The sequence below is a fragment of the Pseudophryne corroboree genome, chromosome 2 (genome assembly GCF_028390025.1).
Source record: "Pseudophryne corroboree isolate aPseCor3 chromosome 2, aPseCor3.hap2, whole genome shotgun sequence".
NCBI lineage: Eukaryota > Metazoa > Chordata > Amphibia > Anura > Myobatrachidae > Pseudophryne > Pseudophryne corroboree.
The window spans coordinates 577,686,852-577,706,743 of record NC_086445.1 but is presented as its reverse complement, the minus strand read 5'-3'; the positions used below and the strand labels follow the sequence as shown (position 1 = coordinate 577,706,743).

At 49.2% G+C, this 19,892-nt stretch overlaps 1 protein-coding gene across 2 annotated transcripts in view; it reads right to left on the bottom strand.

Annotated features, from left to right (window-relative positions):
- ADPRS (ADP-ribosylserine hydrolase) overlaps positions 1-19,892 on the bottom strand; it is a 111,647-nt gene that overhangs the window by 27,163 nt on the left and 64,592 nt on the right. For both annotated transcript variants that reach the window (XM_063954477.1, XM_063954476.1), the window contains one exon: positions 1,556-1,740. In XM_063954477.1, coding sequence (XP_063810547.1) covers positions 1,556-1,740 — 185 coding nt within the window. The remainder of the gene's footprint in view (positions 1-1,555; positions 1,741-19,892) is intronic.

The following is a 19,892-nucleotide window of genomic DNA, read 5'->3' as shown; positions in this document are numbered from 1 at the left end:
CATACAGACCCTTGTGTCCGGAACAGAAGGGTCCTCTGTGATACGTAATACATCCCTTATTGCTACAATCATGTACTGAATACTCTTGGCCACCCGTGGGTGTAACCTCGCCTCATCATAGTCAACACTGGAGTCAGAATCCGTGTCGGTATCAGTGTCTGCTATCTGGGTAAAGGGACGTTTCTGGGACCCTGACGGGTTCTGAGACACAGCAATATCCATAGATTGACTCCATGCTTGGTTCTGAGACTCAGCTTTGTCCAATCTTTTATGCAATAAAGCCACACTTGCATTCAAAACATTCCACATGTCTACCCAATCAGCAGTCGGCGGTGCCGACGCAGTCACTATCACATTTTGCTCCTCTTCCTCCCTCAAATAGCCTTCCGCCTCAGACATGTCGACACACACGTACTGACACCCCCACACACACTGAATTATAGGGGACAGACCCACAAGGAGGTCCTTTGGAGAGAGAGAGGAAATTGCCAGCTCACACCCAACGCCGCCACAGTCTGAAATATAACAATACCCCAGACCTGTATAGCGCGTTTTATATATATAATATATATATCAAATCAGCACCAAATATTGTGCCCCCCCTCGTTTTGTACCGTTACTTGCAGATATCAGGGCAGGGTCCGGGAGCAGCGTCTCTGCAGCCAAGCTGTGGAGAAAATGGCGCTGGTTAGAGCTGAGGGACGAAGCCCCGCCCCCTCAACGGCGGCTTCGGTCCCGCTAATATTTATACTGGCGGGGGTTTCAAATACCCTGTAATGCAGTGTATATAGCTTGCCAGTCGTTTTTATGAGGTACTCCTTGCTGCCCAGGGCGCCCCCCCTCGCCCTGCACCCTTTGCAGTGCCTAGCGTGTGTGCGGGAGCAAATGCGCGCTGCGCGGTACCTTCCGAAGCTCTGATGTCTTCTGCCGCCTGTGAAGTCTTCTTTCTTCCTATACTCACACGGCTTCAATCTTCCGGCTCTGTGAGGAGGACGGCGGCGCGGCTCCGGGAACAAACAGCTAGACGACACCAGTGTTCAGACCCTCTGGAGCTAATGGTGTCCAGTAGCCTAAGAAGCAGAGCCCATCAGTACAGGAAAGTGGGTCTGCTTCTCTCTCCTCAGTCCCACGTAGCAGGGAGTCTGTTGCCAGCAGGTCTCCCTGAACATAAAAAACCTAACAAAGTCTATTTTCTAGAGAAACTCGGTAGAGCTCCCCTAGTGTGTGACCAGTCTCCTCTGGGCACAGGATCTAACTGGAGTCTGGAGGAGGGGCATAGAGGGAGGAGCCAGTTCACGCCCATTAAAGGTCTTAAAGTGCCCATGTCTCCTGCGGAGCCCGTCTATACCCCATGGTCCTTACGGAGTCCCCAGCATCCTCTAGGACGCAAGAGAAAAATGAATAACACATATAGAAATCACAAAGAAGCCTGATCAAAAAAGCAATGCATGAATGCATTTAGAAGTTACTGGTCATATACAAGACAATAAACTGATTGGCATTCCATCTCAACCATAGTGAGCCTCTGAATATGGTATATAACATTTCTACTTACTCTAATGCATCAGCGCGGGACTTCTCGTCGGCTTCTACTTCCTGCATGTGACTCAGAAGGTGTTCCAGGAAAGTATCGCGACTCTGCTCCCCTTGCAGGGCATAATGCACAGCTAAAGCCTGAAGGATCGCTCCATTGTAGCCCAGGGAGGAGGAATGGGTCAACTTTCCACTGACCTCGGCATACTGTTCAGAGGGACAAAACAAGGTCACACAATCATCAGATGGCGAAGACTGGAAACTAAATTACAACTATACAAATAATAAAAAACAGGATTTTAATTACCTACCAGTAAATTATTTTCTCGTAGTCCATAAGGGATATTGTGGAAAACTAGTACGATGGGGTATAGACGGGGTCCAAAGGAGCCGGTGCACTTTAAATTTCTTCATCTGGGTGTGCGGGCTCCTCCCCTCTATGCCCCCTCCCACAGGCAGTTATAGGTAAAACAGTGCCCGAAGGAGAAAGGAAATACTTGAGAGAAGGAACATAATAACAATGGGGGTAATTCCAAGTTGATCGCAGCATGAATTCTGTTAGCAATTGGGCAAAACCATGTGCACTGCAGGGGGGGCAGATATAACATGTGCAGAGAGAGTTAGATTTGGGTGTGGTGTGTTCAATCTGCAATCTAATTTGCAGTGTAAAAATAAAGCAGCCAGTATTTACCCTGCACAGAAATAAAATAACCCACCCAAATCTAACTCTCTCTGCAAATGTTATATCTGCCACACCTGCAGTGCACATGGTTTTGCCCAACTGCTAAAAAATTTCCTGCTGCGATCAACTTGGAATTACCCCCAATGAGTGGTGAGAGTCACACACCGGCACACCAATAACATATAACGACCAGCAACGGCTGGTAACAAAACAGTAACAGCTGAGCTGAACAGGTAACCATAAAAAAAGACAACCTGCCTAAAAGTCAACACACTGGGGCCCAATATATCTTAAGGACTACGAGAAAAGGATTTACCAGTAGGTAAATAAAATCCTATTTTCTCTAGCATCCATAAGGGATATTGGGGGAATCTAGTAAGATGGGGACGTCCCAAAGCTACCAGAACGGGCGGGAAAGGGCGGAGACTGCTGCAGCAACACCTGCCCAAACTGGGAATCCTCTTTGGCCAGGGTATCAAACCTGTAGAACTTCGCAAAGGTGTTCTTCCCCGACCAGTTAGCAGCTCGGCATAGTTTCAAGGCCGAGACTCCACGGGCAGCCGCCCAGGAAGACCCCACCGATCTTGTAGAGTGGGCCTTCATAGACTGTGGAACAGGTAAGGCTGCTGACACATAGGCCTGTTGAATAGTAAGCCTAAGCCAGCGAGCAATGGACTGCTTTATAGCAGGAAAACCCTTTTTCTGCGCATCATAAAGCACGAACAAGGAATCAGTCTTTCTGATCCGAGCCGTTCTCTTGACATAGATCTTCAAGGCTCGCACAGCATCCAATGCCTCCAGTGGAGCAGAAGTGCCAGAACTAGACGGAACCACAATAGGTTGATTCAAGTGGAACGCAGAGACTACCTTTGGCAGGAACTGCTGCCTAGTCCTGAGCTCCGCTCTGTCCTCATAAAAGACCAAGTAAGGACTTTTACACGATAAGGCCTCCAATTCTGAGACATGCCTAGCAGAAGCCAGGGCCAATAACATCACCATCTTCCACGTGAGGTACTTGTCTTCTACGGTCACTAGAGGTTCAAACCAGGAGGACTGTAGAAATTCCAACACTACACTCAAATCCAAGGGTGCCGTGGGCAGCACAAAAGGAGGTTGAATGTGAAGAACCCCTTGCAAGAAGGTCTGAACTTCTGGCAAAACTGCCAATTTCTTGTGGAAGAAAATGGAGAGAGACGAAATCTGGACCTTAATGGAACCCAGACGTAAGCCCTTATCCACACCAGCCTGCAGGAAACATCCCAAGTGGAACTCCGCAGGTGGATACGTGCGGTCCACGCACCAAGAGACATATCACAGGTTTCCTGGCCTGAACCATGGTAGCAATAACTTTTGGAAAGGCCCTTGTGAGCTAGGATGTTCCGCTCAACCTCCATCCCGTCAAACAAAGCTGCCATAAGTCCGGGTAGATGAACGGAGCTTGCTGAAGAAGATCTCTTCTCAGTGGCAGAGGCCAAAGGTCTTTGACAGACATGTCCAGTAGACCCGCGTACCACGCTCTCCGAGGTCACTCCGGGGCAATCAGAATTGCCTGGACTCCTTGATTCCTGATTCGCTTGAGCACCCCTTGGGAGGAATGGAATCGAAGGAAACAGGTAGACCAGCCGGTAAGGACAAGGTGACATCAGTGCATCTACTGCCCTCGCCTGGTTCGTGAGCAAAACCAAAGCTTTTTGTTGAGATGAGAAGCCACCATGTCTATTTGTGGGCAGCCCCACCAGCCGATGATCTGCTGAAACACCTGATGGTGAAGCCCCCACTCTCTCTCCAGGGTGGAGATCATGACGACTCAGGAAGTCCGCTTCCCAGTTGTCCACTCCCGGAATGAAGATTGCGAACAGTGCTCTTGCATTTCTTTCTGCCCAGAGGAGTATCTTTGACACCTCTCGTATGCAGGCCCTGCTTTTTGTTCCTCCCTGTCGATTGATGTAAGCAACGTCCGTGGCGTTGTCCGACTGTACCTGGATCGCGTGATTCTTGAGTAGAGGAGAGGCCTGAATCAGAGCATTGTAGATCGCTCGAAGTTCCAGAATGTTGATCGGAAGGAGAGATTCATAGGCTGATCACCTGCCCTGGAACTGAGCTCCCTGGGTGACAGCTCCCCATCCTCTCAGACTCGCATCCATCATGAGGAGGATCCAATCCTGAATCCCAAAACTTCGGCCTTACAGTAGGTTGGAGGACTGCAGCCACCACAGAAGGGAAATCATGGCCTGCGGTGACCGCCGTATTAACCGGTGCATCTGAAGATGTGATCCGGACCACTTGCTCAGGAGATCTAATTGAAATGATCTGGCATGGAACCTTCCATACTGGATCGCCTTGTACGAGGCAACCATCTTCCCCAACAATCTTATGCAAAGATGGATGGATATTAGAGTAGGCCAGAAAACCATGCGGACCACCTCCTGAAGTGTTCTCGCTTTTTCCTCTGAGAGGAACACTTTCTGGGCCACCGTATCCAGCAACATTCCCAGGAACAGGAGCCGTTGAGTTGGTTCCAGGTGGGACTTCTGTAAATTGAGGATCCACCCATGGTGCGACAGAGGCTGAATAGTGCGATCCATATGGAGAAATAAAAGCTCCCTGGATCTCGCTTTATCAAGAGATCGTCCAGATAAGGGATAACATTGACCCCCTGGACCCGGAGTTGGACCTGATGAGGTGGCCAAATCGGGATATGGAGATAGGCACCCTTGATATCCAGGGAGACCATGAATTCTTGTTCTTCCAGACCTGCGATCACTGCTCGAAAGGATTCCATCTTGAAACTGAAAACCTTTTAGGTAAGGGTTCAAGGATTTCAGATTCAAAAATCAGTCTTCCGAACGGTCCGGTTTCGGTACAACGAACAGGGGGAGTAGTAACCCTTTCCCTGTTGTTGTAGTGGCACTAGAATAATGACTTGGGACTGGACCAATTTGACAATGGCCTGTAGCAGCGTAACACGCGTATCCTCCAAAGCTGGCAAGCTTGATTTGAAAAATCGTTGGGGAGGAACACCGTCGAACTCCAGCTCGTAGCCCTGAGAAATTAGGTCCTTTACCCAGGTATCCTGGCAGGAACTTTCCCAGATGTGGCTTAAGTGGTGCAGCCAAGCTCCCACCTCAAGATTCCCTCGGGGTGGGTGGACACAGTCATGCTGAGGCCTTAGTGGAAGCTGAACTGGTGCTCTCCTGAGAACCTGCGATTGCTGGTTTTGTTGTCTTACCTCTGGTGCCTCTAGCAGCATTGGCGGCACCTCTGGCCCTAGATCAAAATCTGTTAGACCGAAATGACTGAGTAGACAGCCCCGGGTATGAAGGTCTAGCCGGCGGGGCCCCAGAGGGGAGAAACGTGGATTTCCCTGCAGTTACTTTGGAAATCCATGTATCCAGTTCCACCCCGAAGAGCCATTCCCCTGAAAAGGGGAGAGACCCACACTGCGCTTGGATTCTGCATCTGCTATCCCCTGACGCAACCACAAGGCCCTGTGTGCCGACACTGCCATAGAAGATGTCCTAGCATTAATATTGCCTATCTCCTTGAGGGAGTCACACAGGACGTGTGCAGTGTCCTGAAAGTGCTTCAGGAGAGTCACTGTAGTGACCAGGCACATATCCCCCGAGAGGCCCTCTTGAATCTGAGTAGCCCACGTATGAATGGCATGGGTCATCCAGCAACCTGCTGTGACCGATCTTTGTGATATACCCACTGCAGTGTAGATAGACTTCAGCGTAGTCTCTATTTTTCTATCCCCAGGCTCCTTTATGGTAAAGGAGCCCGGAGCTGGCAGTTCCACCTTTTTAGATAGGCGAGATACTGATATGTCAACAGCCGGGGGTTCTTCCCAGATTTTTCTGCCTTCAGGAGCAAATGGGAAAGTGTGCAAAAACAGGATTTTAATACCTACTGGTAAATCCTTCTCTAGAAGTCCGTAGAGGATGTTGGGGACACCAAAAGAACCATGGGATATAGACGGATCCGCAGGAGACATGGGCATTTTAAGACTTTCAAAGGGGGCGTGACCCGGCTCCTTCCTCTATATCCCTCCCCAGACTCAGTTTGGAACTGTGCCCGGAGAGATGGACATTTTGAGGAAAGGAATTAACAACAAGGTGAGCATCATACCAGCTCACGCCATAAACATGCCGAATAACATGGCATTCAATTGAACACATGCCAACGGACATGAACAAAATTCAGCAACAAGCTGAAGAAACCAAAACACAACCTGTGTGTAACCAGAACTAAACTGCAGATACAGTACGCACTGGGACGGGCGCCCAACATCCTCTACGGACTTATAGAAAAGGATTTACCGGTAGGTATTAAAATCCTGTTTTCTATTACGTCCTTGAGGATGTTGGGGATACCAAAAGAACCATGGGATTATACCAAAGCTCTATAATGGCGGGAGAGTGCGGATGACTCTGCAGCACCGATTGACCAAACTTTAGGTCTTCATCGGCCAAAATATCAAACTTGTAAAACTTAGCAAACGTGTTTGACCCCGACCAAGTAGCAGCTCGGCAAAGTTGTAATGCCGAGACACCCCGGGCAGCCGCCCAGGACGAGCCCACCTTCCTAGTGGAAAGGGCTTTTACCGATTTAGGTAACGGCAAACTTGCCGTGGAATGAGCCTGCTGAATCGTGTGACATATCCAGCGGGCAATGGTCTGCTTGGAAGCAGGATACCCAAGTTTATTGGGAGCATATAGCACAAACAGAGACTCTGTTTTTCTAACTGGAGCCGTTCTGGCAACGTTAATTTTTAAAACTCTGACGACATCTAGAGACTTTTCCTAAGCCAAAGTGCCAGTAGCCACTGGCACCACAATAGGTTGGTTAATATGAAAAGAGGAAACCACCTTTGGCAGAAATTGTTGCTGAGTTCTCAATTCTGCCCTAGCTTCATGGAAGATCAAATAAGGGCTCTTGTGAGACAAGGCCGCCAATTCAGACACCCGCCTTGCGGATGCCAATGCTAACAAAATGACAACCTTCCAAGTGAGGAATTCAACTCCACTTTACTTAAAGGTTCAAACCAATGTGATTTTAGGAATGTCAAAACCACATTAAGGTCCCAAGGTGCCACAGGTGACACAAAAGGAGGTTGGATGTGCAGGACCCCTTTTACAAAGGTCTGCACCTCAGGAAGTGAGGTCAGTTGTTTCTGAAAGAAAACTGACAAAGCAGAAATCTGCACTTTTATGGAGCCTAATTTAAGGCCCGCATCCACTCCATTTTGTAGAAAATGGAGAAAACGTCCAAGGTCAATTCTCCACTGGAGCTTTCTTGGACTCGCACCAGGAAACATATTTCCTCCAAATACGGTGATAGTGTTTCGACGTCACACCCTTCCTAGCAAGGATAAGAGTGGGGATGACTTCATCGGGAATACCCTTACGGGATAAAATCTGGCGTTCAACCACCATGCCGTCAAACGTAGCCGCTGTAAGTCTTGATAGACGAACGGCCCCTGCCGCAGCAGATCCTCGCGAAGAGGAAGAGGCCATGGATCTTTGACTAACAACTCTTGAAGATCCGGGTACCAAATTCTCCTTGGCCAGTCTGGAACTACAAGGAGCGCTGGAATCTGTGATTTTCTTAGGATTCTCAGAACCTTTGGAATGAGAGGAAGCGGAGGGAAAACGTACACCGACGGATACATCCAAGGTGACGTCAGTGCATCCACTGCCGCCGCCTGAGGGTCCCTGGACCGGGAACAATACTTTAGTAGTTTTTTGTTGTGGCGGGACGCCATCATGTCTATGTGGGGAACCCCCCATAGGATTTGTTAGTAGGGAGAAGACCTCCCGATGGAGGCTCCACTCTCCTGGATGTAGATCGTGTCTGCGAGGAAGTCTACTTCCCAGTTGTCCACTCCCGGAAGGAAAATTGCAGACAGAGCGCTTACCCGAGTCTCTGCCCAGCGAAGAATCTTTGTGGCGTCTGCCATTGCTGTTCTGCTCTTTGTGCCGCCTTGGCGGTTTATGTACGCTACTGCTGTCACATTGTCCGATTGGATCAGGACAGGCCGGTTTCGAGGAAGATGCTCCGCTTGTAGAAGGCAGTTGTAAATGGCCCTCAACTCCAGCACGTTTATGTGAAGAAGAGTTTCCTGACTTGACCATCTTCCTTGGAAGGTCACCCCTTGTGTGACTGCTCCCCAAACCCGGAGACTTGCATCCGTGGTCACTAGGATCCAGTCTTGGATCCCGAATCTGCGTCCTTCTAAGAGGTGAGAGCTGTGTAGCCACCACAGGAGTGAGATTCTGGTGTTGGGGGATAGAACTATCCACCGGTGCATATGAAGGTGGGATCTGGACCATTTGTCAAACAGGTCCACTGAAACACTCTGGCATGGAACCTCCCGAATTAGAGGGCCTCGTATGCCGCCACCATCTTCCCCAGCAATCGAATGCATTGATAAATGGAGACAGTTGGTGGTTTCAGAATGAGTTTTACCAAACTCTGAATTTCCAGTGCTTTCTCCGGAGGGAGGAACACTCTCAGCTGGACCGTGTCCAGAATCATACCCAAAAATGCCAACCGGGTTGTTGGAATTAAGTGTGATTTCGGCAGGTTCAAGAGCCAGTTGTGCTGTTGTAGAAGCGACAGAAACAGTGCAATGTCCTGTACGTTTTTCCTTGGACCTCACCTTTATCAGGAGATCGTCCAAGTACAGGATAATTGTAACTCCTCTTTTTCTGAGGAGAACCATCATTTCTACCATGACTTTAGTGAAAATCCTCGGAGCCGTGGCCAGGCCAAATGGCAACGTCTGAAATTGGTAATGAGAATCCTGGATTGCAAACCGGAGATAACTCTAATGAGGGGGATAAATGGGAACATGAAGGTAGGCATCCTTTATGTCCAAAGACACCATGAATTCCCTCTCCTCAAGGCTGGAGATCACCGCTCGGAGAGACTCCATCTTGAATTTGAATTTCTTCAGGAAAAAAATTAGAGATTTTAGGTTGAGGATTGGTCGTACAGAGTCATCCAGCTTCGGCACTACAAACTTGAAATTCCAGTTTGTACCCTTGGGTCACAATTTGTAACACCCAAGGGTCCAGGTCCGAGCGAACCCAAACCTGACTGAAAAGCCTTAGAAGTGCCCCCACCGGTGCGGTCTCCTGTAGGGGAGACCCGGCGTCATGCGGTGGATTTGGCAGAAGCCGGGGAGGACTTCTGCTCTTGTGAACTCGAGGAAGCGGGAGTTCATTTGCCCCTTCCTCTACCTCTGGTAGCGAGGAAGAAGTTACCTCGGCCTTTTCTATATTTGTTGGGCCGAAAAGGACTGCATTTGATAGTACGGTTTCTTCTGTTGCGCAGGAGCCTTAGGTAAATAAGTAGACTTACCCGCAGTGGCCGCTGATACTAAATCAGTAAGGCAGTCACCAAATAGTTCCCCACCCTTAAAGAGAAGGGACTCCATGTTTTTCTTGGAATCCGCATCAGCATTCTATTGATGAGTCCATAGCGCACGCCTAGCCACAATAGACATAGCATTAGCCTTAGCCCCCAGGAGGCCAGCATCTCTTGCAGCCTCTTTCAAGTACGCAGCCGCGTCCCCGATATAACCAAGCGTCACTAGGATGCTATCCCTATCCAGAGTATCTAAATCAGCAGATAAACTTTCAGCCCATTTTTCAATGGCGCTACTAACCCACGCCGACGCAATAAGCGGTCTAAGCTGCGTCCCCATGGTAGTAAATATAGCTTTTAAAGTAGCCTCCTGCTTACGATCAGCCAGCTCCTTAAGAGTCGTCGACTGAGCAGCAGGGAGCGCTACCTGTTTTGACAAACATGATAGGGTTTTGTCTTCTGTGGGTGGTGTTTTCCACTTATCCCTATCAGCTGCGGGAAAGGGGTATGCCACCTTGATCCTATTAGGGATGAGAAATTTCTTATCAGGTGTATTCCAAATGCCATCAAAAAGGTCATTTAGTTCAAAACAAGGAGGAAAAGAAACAGACCTTCTCTTTTCCTTGTAAATAAAGACCCTCGTTTCTGGTGTAAAGGGGTCCTCATCAATACGTAATATGTCTGACAGCCACAATCATATATTGAATACTCTTAGCCAATTTAGGATCTAATCTAGAATCAGCATAATCGGCACCGGTTTTCAGAGTCCGTGTCGGTATCTGTGTCATCTAATTGGTCAACACCACGTTTCAGTGACCCTTGTAATAAAGCGTCATCTACTGATTTCTTCCAAATCTGCAGTTGAGTCAGATTCAGTAAACTTTTGATTTAACAGTGTAACATAAGCATTTAAAGCAGTTAACCAATCAGCCGTCGGCGGTGCCGACAGGACCCCCAAAACATTTGGTGTCCCCAATAAATTATCCCCCTGAGAGGAAAATTCTGCCTCAGACATGTTGTCTCCCTAACAGCACCCAAAGAAAAGCCTGTGAGGGAACAAAAGGAAAGGAGCCAGCTCACACCCCAGCGCCAAAGTGCAGGTCTGAAAACACCCTCAAGTGTCACAGAGCTGCAGCGCTATATATCTGTATAGAAATAATCTGCCCCCCCCCCCCCCCTCGTTTTTATAGCCCCTGGTACTTGTCTGCTGTGAGGAAGGACCAGCGCTGCTGCTTGGAGGAGGAAATGGCGCCGAGTGAGCCTGGAGGAAGAAGCCCCATACCCAACATGGCGCGCTTCTTCCCGCTTATTTTTACATGTTTAACCTGGCGGGCGTTTGCGGGCAGTGCCAGGGCACTGTACAGATATGCCAGCCTTATTTATGAGACCCAGCGGTGTGTACAGTCCAGGAGCCTGGAGCGCACTGAGCAAATCATGCTGCGCGGTACCTCTATATGCAGTCTTTGTTGAAGAGAAGATGTCTTTTCCTCACATACTCACCTGTTTTCTGACTTCTGGCTTGAAGAGGGGGGACAGCAGGCTGTGGGAGCGAGCATCCAGGAGAGCCCGGCGTTCATCTCCCCTCAGGAGCTGAAGGCATCCTGTCAGCAGCAGCAGAGCCCTGAAACTCATTAGAAGTGGGTCTAGACTGCTCTCCCCTCTTTCCCACGAAGCAGGGAGTCTGTAGCCAGCAGATCTACCCAAAATAAAAAACCTAACATTAAGTCTTTTCTAAGAGCTCCCCCGGGTGCCTCCATCTTGCAGGGCACATTTTCTAAACGGAGTCTGGGGAGGGATATAGAGGGAGGAGCCAGGTCACGCCCCCTTTGAAAGTCTTAAAGTGCCCATGTCTCCTGCGGATCCGTCTATATCCCATGGTTCTTTTGGTGTCCCCAACATCCTCAAGGACGTAATAGAAAACCAGTTTGACACTTGGTATTTTTTATCTGGATTTTTCCAGGCTAACTTAAATAGGTCATCTAACTCTGCAGAATCAGGGAAAGAGACATTGCGCTTGCTCAGTGTGAAGAAAAACAACTGCTGTGCCGCAGCGTCCTCTAGAGGGAGTTTTAACACGTCCTGTATAGCTAAAATGAGGGGTTCAATACCCTGTTACAGAAAGGGAATCCCCAGTAAAGGGATCCAATTCCTCTCCCTCCTCCTGTATCTCCTCATCAGAGTCTGAGACTAAGGCAGGTGACCCACGTTAAAGTGGTCCTGAGCTAGAGAGGGGGTGGGCGGGCTGTGGAACATCTGCCCTTGCAGCCAGGTCTGCAATAGCCTGCTGCAGTTGTTGAGTTTTTTGAGCATTAGCAGTGAGCTGAGATGACATATCTGACATCATGGATTTTATGGTACCTAGCCGTGAAGGCTCTTTGCCCTGCCCCCCAGTCCCCTCACTGTGCTGTGAGGATTGACTACATTGTTCACATGATATGGAACCAGATGTAGAGGGAGAGAAACTGGTGTGACATACACTGCATAATTGGTGTTTTACCCTGTTTACAGTAAACCCTTACATACACACAGACAAGTAATACAATAGCAAGCCTGCCTTTACTGTATGTGAGAGGGAACTAGAGAGAAGGGAACAGCACAGTGAGGCTGCAAGCAGTTATATCACAGTGAAACATGAGAGTTTGTCCTTTTCAGGACCTAGAACGTGTACAATAGTGGCTCTTCCCCTTTGCTAAATCCCTGTACCAGTATTCCTGCATATCCTGTATGGCTGGAAGAGCCGTGTGCCCCTGCTGCTGCAGCTGTAAGCAGAGGAAGGCGCCAAAATGCCGCTGGTCCCGCTCTGAGGAAGCTCAGCCCCCTGTAATGGTGCCGGAGTTTCAGTTCTATTTATACTGGCAAAGTCTCCCTAGGAGTGTAAAAAATCACACGAGTGCTAGTTTTAACTACCGATGCCAGTGTACACAGGGGGCTATAGCGGGTCCCCCCAAGGAAGGTCCCGTATGCCTCCCCCGCATGTTTGCCGCACCATGAACCAGGGGACCCCCCTAGCGGGGCACCCGGTTTGTACTCACCACTGTCTTCACCTTCAAACTATTGTTAGGGGTGTGCGGCGTGCTGCGATTGTGACCGCTAACGTGCAGTGCCCTGCTGTACAACAACCTCTCAGGACGGTGGTCCTGCAGCAGGGAAGCAGCTCTGACACCTTGCAAGGCCAGTGACCGCATCCCCCTAATTCCCACGGTGCAGGTATGCTGTTGCCCAAACAGCATACCGAAAATAACAAAGATTTAAAAGAAACTGAAGAAAACTCTCTGGAGCTCCCAGAGTGTGCATCCTCTCCTGAGGGCACTTTTTTCTAAACTGCCTGTGGGAGGGGGCATAGAGGGGAGGAGCTAGCACACCCAGTGAAGAAATTTAAAGTGCACCAGCTCCTTTGGATGCCATCTATACCCCATCGTACTAGATTCCCCCAATATTCCTTATGGATGCTGCATTCTGTTTTACCCATATTGTACATGGTACCATCTGCATTGCAATATTAATGTAACATACACAGATAGCAAAAGTCTGTTTTGTATACATATATGGCATTAATACTGGCAGGTAGCATGTGTGACAATATGGGTAAAACCATGTGTGTTTTGTTTCAAAATCTTATCTAGTGTTGTTATGGCGGCTTCCAATAGAGGCTACAACCAATCAAGGCCGCGTAGGTTGTGGCTCACAAGCCACACATACACACACACACACACACACACACTAGTGTACCAACATGCAGAGAATGGGATCACTTGACGACGGGCTGCAAAACTAATCGGTATATGCAATTCCGGGCGAATTGCGGCTTTTTTTCGTCCGTTTTTAAATTCGACACATTTCGACCGTCTAATTCCGGCCGGCGGGTGCCGGAATTCGACATATTCAATAAAAAATGGATTCGACAGTACCGCTATCGAAAAACGGACCAATTGACGGATAAGTGCATCCTGGATTCGACTTTTCAGATGGCACAAAAATGGTTAAAAAAAAAAACCAAAAAATTGCGTGGGGTCCCCCCTCCTAAGCATAACCAGCCTCGGGCTCTTTGAGCCGGTCCTGGTTGTAAAAATACGGGGGGGGGGGGGAAAGGACAGGGGATCCCCTGTATTTTTAGAACCAGCACCGGGCTCTGCGTCCGGTCCTGGTGCAAAAAAATAAGAATTTACTTACCGATAATTCTATTTCTCATAGTCCGTAGTGGATGCTGGGAACTCCGAAAGGACCATGGGGAATAGCGGCTCCGCAGGAGACTGGGCACAAAAGTAAAAGCTTTAGGACTAGCTGGTGTGCACTGGCTCCTCCCCCTATGACCCTCCTCCAAGCCTCAGTTAGGATACTGTGCCCGGACGAGCGTACACAATAAGGAAGGATTTTGAATCCCGGGTAAGACTCATACCAGCCACACCAATCACACCGTACAACCTGTGATCTGAACCCAGTTAACAGCATGATAACAGAGGAGCCTCTGAAAAGATGGCTCACAACAATAATAACCCGATTTTTGTAACTATGTACAAGTATTGCAGACAATCCGCACTTGGGATGGGCGCCCAGCATCCACTACGGACTATGAGAAATAGAATTATCGGTAAGTAAATTCTTATTTTCTCTAACGTCCTAGTGGATGCTGGGAACTCCGAAAGGACCATGGGGATTATACCAAAGCTCCCAAACGGGCGGGAGAGTGCGGATGACTCTGCAGCACCAATTGAGAGAACTCCACGTCCTCCTCAGCCAGGGTATCAATTTTGTAGAATTTTACAAACGTATTTGCTCCTGACCAAGTAGCTGCTCGGCAAAGTTGTAAAGCCGAGATCCCTCGGGCAGCCGCCCAAGATGAGCCCATCTTCCTTGTGGAGTGGGCATTTACAGATTTTTGGCTGTGGCAGGCCTGCCACAGAATGTGCAAGCTGAATTGTACTACAAATCCAACGAGCAATAGTCTGCTTAGAAGCAGGAGCACCCAGCTTGTTGGGTGCATACAGGATAAACAGCGAGTCAGATTTTCTGACTCCAGCCGTCCTGGAAACATATATTTTCAGGGCCCTGACAACGTCTAGCAACTTGGAGTCCTCCAAGTCCCTAGTAGCCGCAGGCACCACAATAGGTTGGTTCAGGTGAAACGCTGAAACCACCTTAGGGAGAAACTGAGGACGAGTCTCAATTCCGCCCTGTCCGAATGGAAAATCAGATAAGGGCTTTTACAGGATAAAGCCGCCAATTCTGACATGCGCCTGGCTCAGGCCAGGGCCAACAGCATGACCACTTCCCATGTGAGATATTTTAACTCCACAGATTTAAGTGGTTCAAACCAATGTGACTTTTTTGGAACCCAAAAACTACATTGAGATCCCAAGGTGCCACTGGAGGCACAAAAGGAGGCTGTATATGCAGTACCCCTTTTACAACGTCTGAACTTCAGGGACTGAAGCTAGTTCTTTTTGGAAGAAAATTGACAGGGCCGAAATTTGAACCTTAATGGACCCCAATTTCAGGCCCATAGACACTCCTGTTTGCAGGAAATGTAGGAATCGACCCAGTTGAATTTCCTCCGTCGGGCCTTACTGGCCTCGCACCACGCAACATATTTTTGCCAAATGCGGTGATAATGTTTTGCGGTTACATCCTTCCTGGCTTTGATCAGGATAGGGATGTCCTCATCCGGAATGCCTTTTTTCCTTCAGGATCCGGCGTTCAACCGCCATGCCGTCAAACGCAGTCGCAGTAAGTCTTGGAACAGACAGGGTCCTTGCTGAAGCAGGTCCCTTCTTAGAGGTAGAGGCCACGGATCCTCCGTGAGCATCTTTTGAAGTTCCGGTAACCAAGTCCTTCTTGGCAAATCCGGAGCCACGAATATAGTGCTTACTCCTCTCCATCTTATCAATCTCAGTACCTTGGGTATGAGAGGCAGATGAGGGAACACATACACTGACTGGTACACCCACGGTGTTACCAGAGCGTCTACAGCTATTGCCTGAGGGTCCCTTGACCTGGCGCAATACCTGTCGAGTTTTTCCCAACGGTTTATAATCATGTGGAAGACTTCTGGGTGAAGTCCCCACTCTCCCGGGTGGAGGTCGTGTCTGCTGAGGAAGTCTGCTTCCCAGTTGTCCACTCCCGGAATTGCTGACAGTGCTATCACATGATTTTCCGCCCAGCGAAGAATCCTTGCAGCTTCTGCCATTGCCCTCCTGCTTCTTGTGCCACCCTGTCTGTTTACGTGGGTGACTGCAGTGATGTTGTCCGACTGGATCAACACCGGCTGACCTTGAAGCAGAGGTCTTGCTAAGCTTAGAGCATTGTAAATGGCCCTTAGCTTCAGGATATTTATGTGAAGTGATGTCTCCAGGCTTGACCATAAGCCCTGGAAATTCCTTCCCTGTGTGACTGCTCCCCAGCCTCGCAGGCTGGCATCCGTGGTCAGCAGGACCCAGTCCTGAATGCCGAATCTGCGGCCCTCTAGAAGATGAGCACTCTGCAACCACCACAGGAGGGACAGCCTTGTTCTTGGTGACAGGGTTATCCGCTGATGCATCTGAAGATGCGACCCGGACCATTTGTCCAGCAGGTCCCACTGGAAAGTTCTTGCGTGGAATCTGCCGAATGGGATTGCTTCGTAGGAAGCCACCATTTTACCCAGAACCCTTGTGCATTGATGCACTGAGACTTGGCTCGGTTTTAGGAGGTTCCTGACTAGCTCGGATAACTCCCTGGCTTTCTCCTCCGGGAGAAACACCTTTTTCTGGACTGTGTCCAGGATCATCCCTAGGAACAGAAGACAAGTCGTCGGAACCAGCTGCGATTTTGGAATATTGAGAATCCAATCGTGCTGCCGCAACACTACCTGAGATAGTGTTACACCGACCTCCCACTGTTCCCTGGATCTTACCCTTATCAGGGAATCGTCCAAGTAAGGGATAACTAAAATTCCCTTCCTTCGAAGGAATATCATCATTTCGGCCATTACCTTGGTAAAGACCCGGGGTGCCGTGGACCATCCATACGGCAGCGTCTGAACTGATCGTGACAGTTCTGTACCATAAACCTGAGGTACCCTTGGTGAGAAGGGTAAATTTGGACATGAAGGTAAGCATCCTTGATGTCCCGAGACATCATGTAGTCCCCTTCTTCCAGGTTCGCAATCACTGCTCTGAGTGACTCAATCTTGAATTTGAACCTCTGTATGTAAGTGTTCAAAGATTTTAGATTTAGAATCGGTCTCACCGAGCCCGTCCGGCTTCGGTACCACAACAGTGTGGAATAATACCCCGTTCCCTGTTGCAGGAGGGGTACCTTGATTATCACCTGCTGGGAATACAGCTTGTGAATGGCTTCCAAAACTGTCTCCCTGTCAGAAGGAGACCTCGGTAAAGCCGACTTTAGGAAACGGCGAGGGGGAGACGTCTCGAATTCCAATTTGTACCCCTGAGATATCACCTGAAGGATCCAGGGGTCTACTTGCGAGTGAGCCCACTGCGGGCTGAAATTCATTGAGACGGGCCCCCCACCGTGCCTGATTCTGCTTGTAAAGCCCCAGCGTCATACTGAGGGCTTGGCAGAGGCGGGAGATGGTTTCTGTTCCTGGGAACTGGCTGATTTCTGCAGCCTTTTTCCTCTCCCTCTGTCACGGGGCAGAAATGAGGAACCTTTTTCCCGCTTGTCCATGAAAAGACTGCGCCTGATAATACGGCGTCTTCTCATGTTGAGAGGCGACCTGGGGTACAAACGTGGATTTCCCAGCTGTTGCCGTGGCCACCAGGTCTGAAAGACCGACCCCAAATAACTCCTCCCCTTAATAAGGCAATACTTCCAACTGCCATTTGAAATCCGCATCACCTGACCACTGTCGTGTCCATAACCCTCTACTGGTAGAAATGGACAACGCACTTAGACTTGATGCCAGTCGGCAAATATTTCGCTGTGCATCACGCATATATAGAAATGCATCTTTTAAATGCTCTATAGGCAAAAATATACTGTCCCTGTCTAGGGTATCAATATTTTCAGTCAGGGAATCCGACCACGCCAACCCAGCACTGCACATCCAGGCTGAGGCGATTGCTGGTCGCAGTATAACACCAGTATGTGTGTAAATACATTTTAGGATACCCTCCTGCTTTCTATCAGCAGGATCCTTAAGGGCGGCCATCTCAGGAGAGGGTAGAGCCCTTACAAGCGTGTGAGCGCTTTATCCACCCTAGGGGGTGTTTCCCAACGCACCCTAACCTCTGGCGGGAAAGGATATAATGCCAATAACATTTTAGAAATTATCAGTTGTTATCGGGGGAAACCCACGCATCATCACACACCTCATTTAATTTCTCAGATTCAGGAAAACTACAGGTAGTTTTTCCTCACCGAACATAATACCCCTTTTTGGTGGTACTCGTATTATCAGAAATGTGTAAAACATTTTTCATTGCCTCAATCATGTAACGTGTGGCCCTACTGGAAGTCACATTTGTCTCTTCACCGTCGACACTGGAGTCAGTATCCGTGTCGGCGTCTATATCTGCCATCTGAGGTAACGAGAGCTTTAGAGCCCCTGACGGCCTATGAGACGTCTGGACAGGCACAAGCTGAGTAGCCGGCTGTCTCATGTCAACCACTGTCTTTTATACAGAGCTGACACTGTCACGTAATTCCTTCCAACAGTTCATCCACTCAGGTGTCGACCCCCTAGGGGGTGACATCACTATAACAGGCAATCTGCTCCGTCTCCACATCATTTTTCTCCTCATACATGTCGACACAAACGTACCGACATATAGCACACACACAGGGAATGCTCTGATAGAGGACAGGACCCCACTAGCCCTTTGGGGAGACAGAGGGAGAGTTTGCCAGCACACACCAGAGCGCTATATATATATATATATATATATATATATATATATATATATATATATATATATATATATATATATACAGGGATAACCTTATATAAGTGTTTTTCCCCTTATAGCTGCTGTATCTTTAATTCTGCGCGTAATTAGTGCCCCCCTCTCTTTTTTAACCCTTTCTGTAGTGTAGTGACTGCAGGGGAGAGCCAGGGAGCTTCCCTCCAACGGAGCTGAGGGGGAAAATGGCGCCAGTGTGCTGAGGAGATAAGGCCGCCGATAAGGGGGCGGAGCCTATTTCCCGTTTTTCTATGTATTCTGGCAGGGGTTAAATGCATCCATATAGCCCAGGACCTATATGTGATGTATTTTTTGCCATCCAAGGTATTTTTATTGCGTCTCAGGGCGCCCCCCCCCCCCCAGCGCCCTGCACCCTCAGTGACCGGAGTGTGAAGTGTGCTGAGAGCAATGGCGCACAGCTGCGGTGCTGTGCGCTACCTTATTGAAGACAGGACGTCTTCTGCCGCCGATTTTCCGGACCTCTTCTGCTCTTCTGGCTCTGTAAGGGGGACGGCGGCGCGGCTCTGGGACCCATCCATGGCTGGGCCTGTGATCGTCCCTCTGGAGCTTATGTCCAGTAGCCTAAGAAGCCCAATCCACTCTGCACGCAGGTGAGTTCGCTTCTTCTCCCCTTAGTCCCTCGATGCAGTGAGCCTGTTGCCAGCAGGACTCACTGAAAATAAAAAACCTAATTTAAACTTTTACTCTAAGCAGCTCAGGAGAGCCACCTAGATTGCACCCTTCTCGTTCGGGCACAAAAATCTAACTGAGGCTTGGAGGAGGGTCATAGGGGGAGGAGCCAGTGCACACCAGCTAGTCCTAAAGCTTTTACTTTTGTGCCCAGTCTCCTGCGGAGCCGCTATTCCCCATGGTCCTTTCGGAGTTCCCAGCATCCACTAGGACGTCAGAGAAATACGGGGGACAAAAGACGTAGGGGTCCCCCGTATTTTTTACACCAGCACCGGGCTCCACTAGCTGGAGAGATAATGCCACAGCCGGGGGACACTTTTATACCGGTCCCTGCGGCCGTGGCATTAAATCCCCAACTAGTCAACCCTGGCCGGGGTACCCTGGAGGAGTGGGAACCCCTTAAATCAAGGGGTCCCCCCCTCCAGCCACCCAAGGGCCAGGGATGAAGCCTGAGACTGTCCCCCCATCCAAGGGCTGCGGATGGGGGGCTGATATTCTTTGATGTTACACAAGGCTATTGTTTTTTGCAGAAGAACTACCAGTCCCAGCAAGCCTCCCCCGCAAGCTGGTACTTGGAGAACCACAAGTACCAGCATGCGGGGGGAAACGGGCCCGCTGGTACCTGTAGTTCTACTGCAAAAAAAATACCCAAATAAAAACAGGACACAGACACCATGAAAGTAAAACTTTATTACATACATGCCGACACACACATA